The 13,921-nt window shown below is 36.3% G+C and overlaps 1 protein-coding gene across 7 annotated transcripts in view; it reads right to left on the reverse strand.

The window, feature by feature from the left end:
- Positions 1–13,921, reverse strand: part of VCL (vinculin) — a 65,661-nt gene that overhangs the window by 14,959 nt on the left and 36,781 nt on the right. For 2 of the 7 annotated variants that reach the window (XM_075025721.1, XM_075025718.1), the window contains exons 7-12: positions 9,692–9,782; positions 8,297–8,444; positions 5,752–5,905; positions 4,545–4,720; positions 3,158–3,348; positions 241–440 (exon numbers count right to left, since the gene is read on the reverse strand). In XM_075025721.1, the coding sequence (XP_074881822.1) occupies positions 241–440; positions 3,158–3,348; positions 4,545–4,720; positions 5,752–5,905; positions 8,297–8,444; positions 9,692–9,782 (960 nt within the window). Of the gene's footprint in view, positions 1–240; positions 441–3,157; positions 3,349–4,544; positions 4,721–5,739; positions 5,906–8,296; positions 8,445–9,691; positions 9,786–13,921 lie in introns of all 7 variants that reach the window. The other 5 variants (XM_075025720.1, XM_075025716.1, XM_075025719.1 and 2 more) reach the window with 3 other exon arrangements.

Below are 13,921 nucleotides of genomic sequence, written 5' to 3' on the forward strand. Positions count from 1 at the left end.
TACTAGCATACTATTTTTATTTTAAATGAGACTTTGATTTTTCTTATAAATTGTTCATTGGGAATTAATCCCTACGGCATGATATCAAGGCCTTCATAAAAAGTCTGCTTTAAGCATCTCAGCTAAAACAACAGGATTTTGCTGCACTTTTATTTCTGTTGATGCCTCCCACACACAAGCACTTCATCAGAGGAGCATTCAGCATATCATGTGTTGAACTGCACAAGAGCAGATTTTTACCTTTAGTGAATCCTGAAGCTGAGCAGCAATTGCCCTGGCCTGAGGAGATTCTCCCTCCCCTCTTGCTGCAAGGTCAGCTAGCTGAGCAGCTAGTTGGTCTACACGGTCACATTTGGCAAGCAAGTCTTGACGATAAGGTCCCATCATGACATTGGCTAGACGACGACCTTCTGCAACCAGACCACGAATTGCTGCCTGGCCTACAGTGGAAAATGTCATGTTGCATTAACATACAGTGGAACAAAAAATTGAAAGCGTAGATCAGATGCACCATGAAGTAAGTGACACTTCAGAATTCCTGGGCTTTTAAGAACACCCTTATGTAGTGGAAAGTATCTTGTGCAGTTTATCATTGAGTAATTGCAATTCAAACCCATAGAGGAATTCAACTCTCACCGGTTTCTTTTTGCTTATTACAGCACCTCTGGCTACAGGCACATCCTTTTTAACTAGGGTGGTCTGACAAAAGTTAAACATTACAGCTGTCAGGAACTCCTATGTAACTAATCTGTTGATTCCAATAGAAAGCACTTGCAAATTCCAAGTACTGCAATTCATCTCCACATCATTACCAGTCATTAGAAGATGAGGAGTAAGAGGGGGACAAAAGCCAAGTAGAACACAAATGAAAAAGCAGAATACCCTCTCCCAGGATTCCAGAAATCATGGGTAAGAAGTGTCAAGTGTCCAGGATGGGGAGGGGGGAACACCTTACAAAGCCTCCACAGTGTGTTGGAAGTTTTTCTGTAAAAAAATTTATTTTTAGCGTGGGTGATTTCCTTCATTCGCTTACAGAAGCTTTCTGTTCTTTCACAAAAATATGCTCCCCTGTTCTTTCAATAACACAATAGTAGTATTCTTTTAAAAGAAGTCATCATATATAAAGTCCTTTAAAGACCTACTGAAGAATCATTTTAAGCCAACACTAACACACAAGTAATCCAAGTTCATGATCAAGCTCAAAATTACTTGGAAGGAAGTTGTCACATGACCTGACTATCCAAGAATCACTCAGCACTGCCACCATCATTTTAGAAAGCTTATTAGTGTGGCTAAGTTTGCTGCTGTTGGAATGTTCCAGGATGTTTTTTAATTGTTGTTTTGCATAAGTCAAGTGCAGCCAAGCAAGTACACTTCACATACCAGTTTAGTATTTCAAAACATCTTGCCTAGTTTGTACCTGCCAATTACAATTACTTTAGCCATTACTTAACTAGGATAATTCATAATATGACTGCATGTAAATATTTGTAGCAGCTAACACTACTGAAGCAGCCCATGTGTTTATAAAATAAAATACACTTTCGGCCTTGTTACTTCAAAATTCAGTTCATGTTGAAACACAACCCTGGGATAACTGCAAACACAAAGTTATTTCTCACATGGTGCATACTGCAGAGAACACTAAAGTATTTTCACATTATTGTAGCACTGAAAATATTAGGCCAATTTCTACCAGAAGTGCTGTCCAGACTGAAGAAAGCACATACCCGATTTATAGTCTTAATACTCCTTTCCTATAAGCAACCTGCCAAGTGCCTATGCAAGTGAAAGACATTTAAATTTAAAAAAATTGTACAATGACTTCAAGCTACAGAATTTTTTTATTAAACTAGAAACTTTAGTTACAGGACATGCAACATCTTGCATCTCTACACACATTTTTGTCATATGTATTGCTCCATCAATTGATTAAATTCTGTAGTATATAGCCTGTGTTGAGAAGCTTCAGTTCCTTCAGGAAGATTTGGGTATGTATACAGGCCTCATGATTAACTATGCACATACAGGGTTCAAACGGGATTTAAGTTACCTTTGTTTCTTTTCAAGTTACTTTTGTTTCTTTTCAACTAAAAATAATAAAAATTAAGTTTAGGTTTTGTGCTTTTTTGAGCCAACTGCCTCACAGGTTATTGTGTTCAAGAGAAACATCAAGATTAGGAAGTTTTGGCAGTGGCTGAAAACCATCTACTGCCTACCTACCATCTACTGCCAAAGACCTACCTACTGCCGCCTTAGTCATCTCATCCTGTGCACAATTTGCTCATCAGAAGATGTCAAAACATGGAACTCCGCTATTCTGTTTAAAATATTGCATATAAATTTGCACTTCAGAAGTGTCCAAGCTATCAACATCACTAAATCTTTAATTCAAGGAATGGTTATTCACACAACAGAAGTTATCTTGACACACAGGGAAAGGTGTGAGAAAGAGAAAATAAAGGTTTGCAGTTATACTGCTTCTTATAAGGCATGTTTCCACTCATTGTTATCAGCTGCACTGCTCAGACTTAACTGCTATGGAAAAAACTACTGAATTCAGTTTTCAAGCTTCATCCACCTACTTGCAATAGCTTCAGAAGAAGCTAAACAAGAAATTCAGAAATGGTTTACAATAAGCTCTCAGTAGAGCAAGGCCTGAACTATAATTATATGCTCGTCGATAGCATGCTTGGATTCTCAGATCACCTTTCTCTCTGATTAAGTAGCATTCTCCTCAGGTAACCCAGAAATCATACAAGAAATGATATTTTTAGGTCAGATTTATGAATGTTTTTCTCCCCTCTGAAGGACTCAATTTGCTGGAGTAGATATAAATTCAAATTCAAGATACTATATTGGCAAGATAATAAGAGCAAGGAGTAGTCTAAAGTTTGTCTATTCTACAGCACACGTTCTCCTATCCTTCACCAAAGCTGTTCTTTCAAGAAGACAAAGAGAATCATGGGCCAGCTTGATTCAATAATATCACAGCCAGGACTTGGCTCTAAACCTCCAGCCACAAACTGCAGGTCTCCACATCAGTAAAGAGATTTCACACAAGCTCAGCATCCCGGGAGCAGTAGTTTCAGTCATAAAAATTACTAACGAGTTTAACCATAAAACTCTGGGGGGAAGAGCACACGGAAACACTCACCTACTCCCCGATCAGCAACTGTAGGATTGTCTATCCACCTTTGAGCTTGCTCAATCTTGCCTTCCAAATGGACAGCTGCTTTAACTGGCCTAGTGTTTGCTACAGCCCTGTTTGTTTTGGACTGCAAATTCTGAAGTGATGTCGCTATTTGCTTAGCCAACGCACGGGCCTCAGGAGAGTCACCTTTTCCACTAAGTATTAAAAAAAAAGTATAGTCATACAAAGATCATTTACGGCTAGTCCCAAATTCAGCAGGAATACACAACAAAAGGTACTTCATCTTTTTAAATAAGGTTAAATTTGACACTTAAGTCTCAGAGCAAATAGTGCAGATCTGACACTCATAAATCCCCACCTCACACTTCTCTGCTGTGGTACCTGGATATTATGTATGTTCAACACAGCACTGAGGTTGGGGAAGGCATGGTACTGTCATTGATAATACTGATGTATGACTTATTTCTCATACTCATGGCTGTTTTATGAGCAACCACAATAATGCCACACAGATTACAAGCAGAAAAGTAAGCAGCAACAGACCCAAGGCTATATATAAACTTGAAAAAAGGTAGCGCATTAAGATCTGCAGTAGATAAATCTCAAGAAAAACTTGATTAAAGTGTCTAATGAAGAAAGAAATGTATTTGTCCCCATATTGCAACTAGCCATTGATGAAGATCACAGTTTATACAATAACTTCCTCCACTTCCATTCTCAAGCACCCTTTTTGCAAAACTGATATAGAAATATAATTTCTGAAAGTCTTATTTTTTCATACAGTTTGCAGTTACAGCTTAGAACACTGACACTGGCTGAAGGGTAGACATTCTACCTTGCCATTTAATAAACAGCTTAGCAAAAAACAGTGATGACATTTGTCTTTATAAACAAACTTGAATTTCACATTATCTCATTCCTTTGAAGTGCTTTGACAGTTCACTTTTGGCTTCAGTTTGCCTGTCAAATATTCCAAAGCAGCAGAAAAATTATTTTCTAGGTAATACAACCCTAGTTTGTTTTGGGTGGGGTTTTTTTATTTTTTTTTTTTTATTTTGTTTTTGGGTTTTTTTGAGGAAGATAGTACAAGTTGGACTTTGGGATAGAAATCATTAGACTGACACATTAAAATGAATACCATATTTTATAAATTAAATTTTTGTTAAGGATGTTAAAAATTTAGCACCCCCCACACCGGAACTGAGCAATTCCTCACATTCAATTTTTACTAAATGCAGGATTGAAACTCAAAAGTATAAGATGCCAATTCCCAGTTCTTGGAGGAAAATATATTCCCCAATTAATCATCAATATTCTGATTTTGTTCAGTACTTTGAACTGCAAATGGAAGTCATTCAAATAAATTAACGATGATAAAACTAGTACATACTGTCGTCGCAGATCTGACAGCTTAGCTGTCAAAGCAGAGATCTCCCCCAAGGAACGAAGGATATCATCTCTTTCTTTAGGCTCCTCACATAATTCTGCAACTTTCCTTGCTTCAGCCATAATCCCCCGAATATGTTCTTCTCCTTCACTGCCCCCATTAGGATCTGCAAGCCAATTCTTAATAGAAAAGTTGTGTATGAGTCAAGATAAACAGTAATACTATTTCTACAGAGATTTTTAAACAGAAAGAAATACCAATACAGCTTTCAATCTGTATTTAACAGAAAATACTTTTCAAAAGCAATTTCTGTTTATTAGATACCATGAAGTTGTTCTATTGTCTAGCAGATTTTCTGTTTTGAAAAAGATATCGAACTAGATGAAATCTACCCAAAGATTTTACATTCTCCCCCCAACATTTGCCAACAGTATTTTCAGAAGTAAAATTTAACTAGTGGCTTTAGAGACTCATCATCTGACTTTCAGAAAAAAAATAAAAACAGATGCTCTTGTGCACAGTGTGGCACTCTTTACAGAGCTCTTCCTAAAAAGTCTCATTATCATTTCATTCAAAAAATATACATAATATTAATGTATATTTATCCATATATATAATTCTATACACACTCACATTTAGATAAGGTATATATAGAATGTTCATTATTTGACAACCATCATCATCACTAATAGGCTGACCACTGAGGAAGATTAAAAGTTACAAAAATAAACAATCAACTACAAGTAGTTTCATGAACACTGGTTTGCTTTTGTCATGAATATGAAGTTCTAACTGAACTCCACTCCCAAAACAGAGCCCAAGGAAAGGCTCTGTTTTTATCCAGAGGGGTAAAAAGGCTCTGGTTTTACCCAGAGATAGATCCGTGCAGTGTGAAACTCCCCTACTCTTTTCTTTAGTAAGATCAGTTTATGTCCAGATTTAGGGTGTTCCTTCATTCTAATTTCATACTTGAAATGTTTAGCAATACTAAGAAAATTATTTTAAAACTGTCATACGCTACAGCAAAACTCACAGCACCCTGTAAATTACTGAATTTAAGATTTTTCTTTGTAAAAGTGAGTATCCCCCATATGTTCTTTCTAACGAGTAACTGTGTTGTGTTTGGAAACAACTACAATAGTTCAGTATAACAGCTCTAACAGCAGTAACATAATCATGTTCTAAGTATTTATTATACCATTAGTGGTACCTGAGCAGCATCAATCTTCTTAGCAATTGCCTGCTTAGAGTTTGTCATGGCCTCCAATTTGCGAGCTGCATTCTCCACTTTTGCAGTGAGTAAATCCAGACCTTGTGACACCTGCTGTGCTTTCTGCATAGCCATGGGTGTAGCACCCTGTCCTCTGCCCAAGACAAAAAAGATCATCACAGATTCAGCTCAGGATTAAACAAAGCTCTTTTCTAATGAAGAGGCAACAAAAACTGTTTATGAGCATTCCCAACAATTATTGCAAGAGATACAGTATTTAATCAGATTTTTTTTTTTCCCCTCACCCTGGAAAAACAAAAATAACTGAGGAGGAAGACCACAACAAGAAAAGTTTAAAACTAAGAGCATATTTTCCCCTTTCCAGAATTTAACATTTAGCATGCTCAGTAGAACAAACATTTTTTTAAGTGTCACAAAGTAAGGCTATTTGAGGATACAGTACCATTAAAGTACCCAGGGCAAGGCCTGTTATGTCCTCATTTATAGATTGTTGCAGGTCAGTCAGAACCTGCAGGAGTTACGTCTCACCATACAGACTTGCTGTCTTCACTTAAGTAAGTGAAAATAAGATGTCTTAGTTGCCTCAATCATGTCAACAAAGTAGATTAAAGGTTATGGGCTATTGGTAAGACTCTTCAAAGTGGTGAAAAGGGTGCTAGCAATACAAATTTACAGGGCTGTAGAAAATTTGCAGCACTACCACTCTTTGTTCAAATGCTGAGGAGTTAAAAGTTGGATAGAAGGATTACTTCAAATACATATGCCTGAGAACATTAGTTTTGCATAAGAAATCTCATACTCCATTTCAAAATAATATGACTACTGGAAAGCTTTTTGAGCATGCTAACTTTATCAAACTACTAACTTTAAAAAGACCATAGTAAGTGGAAGGATGACAAGCATGCTACTGAGATGCTGAGGTGTATTTACACAGTCAAGCCAGAGTCTCAAGTTATGTTTCTTTTTACCTTATTTCTCACAGGCTGAGTTGAAGTTATTTAAGTATTAAACCAACATCTAAATGAACCGTTTGTTAGTAAATCTTAGTCCTGTCTCTTCCTCCACCTCACCTCCAAAAACTTCACACAATACAAAGCTGACAGCAGCTGCTGCTTTACAAGAAGAGTAAGAGTTTAGCCTAATTTCTAACACTGAAAAAACTATTACGAAGAAGCTCTTGCATTCTCTCAGGTCAATCAGCTGGAAATCCCAATGAAGATAAACTAAAACCAGCTTCTCATCCACTACCACTATTATAGCTAATATGCATCACTTCAATGACAATATAACAATTTCTGAATTTTGGCCTTTTTAGCCTTCATATTGCAAAGTAGCAACTCTTCAGGGAAATAAGTTATAGAACTATTCCAAGCTCGTGTACGTATCATTTCAGAGCATAGCAGTCTATGGATTTAAAGTGATGGCAGGTACTTTATTCTTAAGGTAACACAAAACACAGTTCTCCAATTAATTTGAATTTGCTCACTTCCTGCACTTCACTAGGGTCTTAAGTCAGAAGAGGCACTTATTTTACCTAAAAGTTTTTTGTTGGTTTTGTTTGGGTTTTTTTGACATAAACTCCTAACTTGCATTGCTTTTTCTGACTATTTGAAAGACACATTAACATTTAGGAGAAAATTTTATACCATTAAACCATTACCTGTATCCCTAATGGATCGCAATGAATAGCTTTCTAGGGTTTCTGGGTGTGGTATTTTTGGGGGGTGGGGAGGAGTGTTACAATAAAATAAAGAAACCAATGTTAAAGCACTCTAGCTTAACAATTTACTACATTGATAAGCAGCTGAAAAATTCCTTATGCTCCAAGAAAACTGGGTTATAGTGTTCAAACTACATGGAACAGGTATTTCTTAGTGCATCATCTTTATGCCTTCACAAAGGAATATCATACTTCCTACTTTTTGGCAAAAGAACAAAAGGCCATAGTATCTAACATCAAAAAAATACAGTAAATTTAAAGAAACTCATCTGCTACCTAAAATCAAAACCCCTTAAATTCAAAAGACCGATTTCTAATGAGGAGGCAGAAAACTGATAAAGGGCTCTCGTTAAATAAAACTAAGCAAGAAATGCACATGAAGTTCAGCAGAATTTAATCAGTGACTGAAACATCAACAACTACTGCTTGTGGTCTAGCATCCCAATAAACACCTAAAACCTAGAATATTCATGTATCTTACAGTCCATTGGGGTATATCCTCTTAGGAGAGCAGACTTAAACAGTACAGTTTAAAATTTCATTTCTGCCTAATTTGGAGGAAGGTTATGTGTTTGACATTAAACAAACTCTGAATTATCTACTTGAGCAGTTTTGCTCATCATGTTAAATAATTAAGGTTTCACATATTAAGACATACTATTCGTATCAGAAGAGACTGAAGTAAAACAGGCAAAATACAGCCACTGGCCTGCTCTCTGACAGGTTAGGAAATGACACAACTGCAAGTCAGAAAATCTGGTTTAATACTACTGGAAAACTGACCATTAGAAGTAACAGATTTACCTAGCTCGGAGATCAGCCAGTTGATCAGTCATCTGGCCCAACGTTTTGCATGTTCCCAGAATCTCTCTGCGTTCTTTGCCTGCACACAGTTCTCCTGCTTTTCCAGCTTCGTCAAGGATCTGCCTTATTGCTTGCTCACCAGCATCCCCTAAGATGTAATCAGTTAGTAAAACAAACAAGACATTCCTTGGCATGTATGAGTAAACTGCTAGTCTCATCATGTCCCACCACATTAACTGCATTAGGTTCAGCATGAGAATACATTTATCAAAAACTATGAGATATACACCAAATGTAATAATTATAATGGGACAGAATTTCTGAAACAATATAGCATAACCATAATGTGCATCACATGCTGTGTATTTCAAGTCATTTAATCGTTCTGTTATCATAGCTTAATTTCTATAAATACTTCATTATAGAATCTGTAATTTAGGCTGAGAAGGGAAAGAGCAACATGGCAAGATTCATGTAGCCTTAACTTACACCAGTTGCAAATCTGACTTGATTTTGGCTAAGAAGATGCAAGAACAAGATTCCTTTTACTTGCAACCCACCCTAATGCCATAAGTAACACACCCAGTAAAATCTGATTTGCAGCAAGTTCTACAATTATCTTTGCATTTATCCTTAGATACTGAATTTTTAATAGTTTGTGTCATTAATTGTCATTCTCAATGACAGAAGGCTCTGAAAATAACTTTGAGGTTTCTGGAATTGAGTGTGGCAAAAGGAATGAGGTCAGAAGTAGTGTAAGCAGCAGCTCCACAAATAACAGCAATTCACTTCAACTTTTACAACTCTATTATTTTGGCTTCAATTTCAGAGGAAGTCTTTCAGATAAGGTGTTTCAAAGTCCAAATGAAACAGGCTTCAATCTGGTTTTATTTGCTTTAAAGATGCATAACAAAGGCAAAATCTTCATATAAGTAAAGGTGACTGCAGTTACAGTATTTACAGCAGATTATCATATTAAAAAGTTTTATGTCAAGTGTGAAAGAGAAATGCTAAAAGAGATTTTTAGGCAAATCTAACGTTACACGAATTTGAAAATACAAGAGGAGGGATTTTAAGTGTTAGCAACCACTGCAGTTAAATACTGTTCAATGCAATTTATGGGGTTTTGTTTTTACTAGTGGAATGCAAAGGAAAACCATGCACGTTACACAGAGTATATTATTTAGACAACTGAAAACAAGCAAAGCTGTCCAGGTCACAAGACGCAACTTGTTAAATCTCTAGTATGTAAAGAAAGGAATAAATACAGGCTCCTTCAGAATGATTCCCTATGTATGGGTTATAAATGCTTAAAGGCAATTTTTTCTTAAACAGAATTATTCAGACCTTTAAAAATCAAAATACTTTGTGCTGTTCTTTTTTTTAAAATATTACCTGGTGGTGCATTTGGATCTCTCAGCCAACCTTTTGCTTGATTCATCTTTGAATCTATTAAGGCTAAAGCTCTTTTCATGGCTTCAGTGTCCTTTACAAAAGAGAAACCACCAAAATGATTCTCAAAAAAAAAAAATAAAATCACAAATAGTCAACACAGCCAAAGCAGACAGAAGTTCTATAAAGCAGAGTCTACTTACAGAAACACACCCATATAAGCAGCTCAAACCCCATTTTCAAACAAGCGGATCATAATCACTCTTTTCCAATTAAGACAAACATTTTCATTTCACTCAAAATGCAGAAAATATACATGCAATTTTAGTGGTTTTTCTACTCTTTATTTACTAGTGTTTTAATTTTTGAAGTCAGAACTCAAATAAGCACACATCTTGGAGTTAGTTCCATTTTTTTTCCTTAATGTACATCAGGCCACATAGGAAAGTTGTAACAACGAGATTAGAGTAAAATTTTCAAAAATGGAAATTGGCCAGTGAATTTTATTACTCACTCCAGTGTAAGAGGCTGCACATCTGCATTTTTCACCTGCTCTGCTGCTTAAAGTCAAACAGCTGCTGTTTACAGAAAAATAGACTGCCAACTAATTCCTGGAATTCTCAAATATGGAGTTAAATGTCTTAGGAGACAAACACATGTATTCACATGTGGTTGTTTTGAACTCAGAACTCCTCTGCCAGGAGCATCAGAGAAGCTCCTTATTTGACTTTTATGCTGCTATTATCCAACACCTCTTTGACTAGAGGAGATAAACCCATCCAGTTCTCATTTCTCTGCATGCTCTGTTAATTGTTCACATGTCATCTCTCCACTAGAGGCCAGAAGTTCTCTATCTTACATAAATGGAAAGCCAGTGAAAAGAGTAACAAGTACCTTAAGTAGAAAGTTGGGAAAAAGCCAAAATAGCTTTTTACCACACATATCATGGAAATCATTTGAAATGCACCTAACATCCCATGACTAGTATACAGGTGATGAAAAGAAGCCTGGCTCTAGCGTTATTAACTGAATTGGACTGTCCATATCCAACACTTATGAAGAGAAGCTTACTAGCATCATTGATCAGTATCTGGTACGGCATGCAATACCCCGACAATACTAAAAAGCTGCCACATTTTTGTGGAGTAGTTTATTCTGCATGCTTAGTGTCAAAGACACTTCACTGTAAATATTTTGGCTTTTTTTTCAGGCATGTTGGTCTGTCAGCTATTCATAAGGTGCTATAAAATTCAGCAACCAACTTTCTAAAAGGTCATGCAACAGTCTGCAGGATATTTTTAAGGGCCCTTGAATCACAGCCTGAGAGGGCACACCAAAAGCAGAGTCATTTTCACCTGGATGTTTCATTCTCAAATCTAAAAACTGGGTATCAGAGCTTAGGTCAGGACCTGTTTAAAAAAAAAAAACAACTTCAAAAGGGTAGGCTATGCAGCTAGGGGTGGAAGGTAGGCACATTCTTTTAAAAGTCATCTTCTCTATAGCTTGAGAATTGTGCATTTAATATATAAGAGAGAAGGAAATAATCACTTAAGTATTCAAATGTATATAAAAACCTTACTAGCTATGAAGGTAGGTGTTAGTTTTCTGTTGTTTTATATATTGGCTGAAGCTCCTTTAGTTTGGAATGAATGGTCTACTGCAGGCCTGTCTACCCAGAAATAATTTGAAACAAAGAACTAAATTTTTAAAAAGGCAACAGATGTTGCTTAGTGTGTTGATGAGTTGATAGGTGTGGGATGGCTGAGAAAAGGAGAGTGTTGGGAAAACTGTCTTTGCCCGTCCCTTTTACTAACACGGGCTTTTGTGTTGTCTCAGCTGCCTGCAGAGTTGCAGTTTCAACAAAATTATATAGAAGCCTCTGAATCTAAAGTCTTATATCAGGGGACAAAAATCAAGGGTATTTTATCTTTTACACTCATGATTTTGTAATTACTAGTGCTACCCAAGCAATAACAGGATCCATCTGTCCTATCATATGAAGGCTATAGAAATGGATTGCTCTGCAGTGTAAGTCTTGCTATCCTGTGTGGCTCTGCACTCATGTTTGCAAAATACTGTCCCCTTTTCCTATTTAAAAAAATCTGGTAAAATCCTAGTGTAGCAGTCGAAGTGTTCAAGGACAACTGCTCTTAAGCACAGATTTCCCATCTTCACAGCTCACGCTGCCACAGCAAGGAATGTGTCTCAGCTTTAGCCTCATAAGGAGTTTTCATTGCAATGAGACAAGTAATTTTTAAATAGGAAATTAGAACACATCCTTAACTAGGTTTGTTGGTACTGCACTTTTGTTTCTGCCACAGCTGTGTCTGGTGTCAGATACTTGGCAAGTGACAAAGGTGTAGCAATCCTGAAATGTCTAGACTTATCCACCAATTCAGGCTATTAAGCAGGAAGACAAAAGTAGAAATAGTCAATTTAAACAAAACAATGCAACTTGCTCAAGGTCTTACTGCTTCAAAGTGTCTTGATATTCCTGATTTCTGGAGCAGTTTAAATGCCTTGTTCCTTCCTGAACAGCTAAGTACGTTTAAAGTTTTACTCTTTGGGACTTGCAGCAGAATATCAGTTGCAATCAGGAAAAGAAAAAATCCTACAGCTATCTTGCAAAAAAGTTTCATATAGAGTAGTTTTATCAGCAAAAAAGGATTCTTTCCCTCCTCTCCCCACAGTTCCCCTGCCAGCAAAAGGAATTTCATTAACAAAAGCAGCACTATTACCTTTTCAGAAGAGATAAACAACTTAAGTTAATCAAGTTAAACAACTAAGGCAACATTGTCTGAAGGGAAAAAAAGAGTAAGTTGGCTTTTTACAAATCAGTTCCTAAAGCAAATAAGCACTTCAAGATACCTTTATGCATCACTTCTGCCACTACCAAGAATTTTGAGATTATTCATGGAGCAGGTGGTATGGGCACTGCTTTGAAAAGGAGCAAAATAAATCCTACACAATCCCTTGTTGAATATAAAACACAACCTCTGACTCAATAACGTGGTCTAGTCTAGCAATATCTGCATTTCATTACCAAAGAAGGCAATGTTGAAGGAAATAGGCAAAGCGAGCCTTCTGGCAGAATAGATAGCTTAGTCACGATCCAGGGTTCAATCCTGCAGGACACTAGATACTTCTCAGCTTCCCACAACTTTTAACTCCCTCCATTGCTATAGAAATAGAAGATGTTTGAATTGAGTATTACTTCAAGTTTATTTAAAAGTAAACACTAAGAATGTACAAGAGAAAGCTAAACTCTTTGTAAAATGAAAAGATTAAGGAAAAAGGTACAAAGCTATGAATGGAAGAAATAAATACAGATTTTTTTTCCCCCCAAAGATTTTGTCAGAGATTATTATTTGCTCAGTATTTCAGTTCTAAATCAGTATACTATTTAAAAAAAAATCCAGTGTTGGTGCAAGCAGAGATTACTGCAATCCAGTAACAGTAACATGCATTTCAGAGTCTAGAAAGACCAACAACATAGTTTACAAAAAAGCCTACAACGCTGGCTCCATATACTTGCTCATTCTCCACTATCTCTAGGTAGATCTTGTGATACTTCAATGTATAAACAATTCAAGATAGAATAATAAACATAAAATTAACTCCAACATCAATAATAGCATGTACTACACAGGTAAAAATTCAAGGCTGTGCATCCCTAAACACACCTTACTTTGCTCCAGAAAAGCATGGGGAAAATCTGTTTCCCTTGACCACCAGGCACAAAATGCATACAACAGTAATCTCAAGTGGAATTACAGAACTCCTCCATCTCTGTCCCAGAAAAATAGTAAGTCAACCATTAGATATATATGCAAATACAGAAAAGGTCTGTAATGGGTGGCCATTAGTAAATTAGTGCCTGCTTCTTCATCTGACATTTTTCAACTCAAATTCTTTGTCATAACTGTTTGGTTAATGCCCAGTGCTACAGTTCCAAATTGTCAGCGTACCTTAATTCAAAAACAAAATACAATGAAAAAGATCTCAACTCAGAACAGAATGATAACTTTGATTATACTAGTCCACAAAACATATTTATGCATTACACATAATGACAATATTTCCTGTTTGGATATACTGCTAATGCATCAACTATTTTCTTAATAAAATCTTTTGTTGGTCTGCCTTGCTACCAAGAGGAGTAACTTGCAACAGTCTTTTTTTTTTTACCAGAAGAATTTTCAAATTTGTCATGTAAAGTAAAACTGTATTTGT

This window comes from Buteo buteo, chromosome 4 (assembly GCF_964188355.1).
Source record: "Buteo buteo chromosome 4, bButBut1.hap1.1, whole genome shotgun sequence".
In the NCBI taxonomy this organism is placed as follows: domain Eukaryota; kingdom Metazoa; phylum Chordata; class Aves; order Accipitriformes; family Accipitridae; genus Buteo; species Buteo buteo.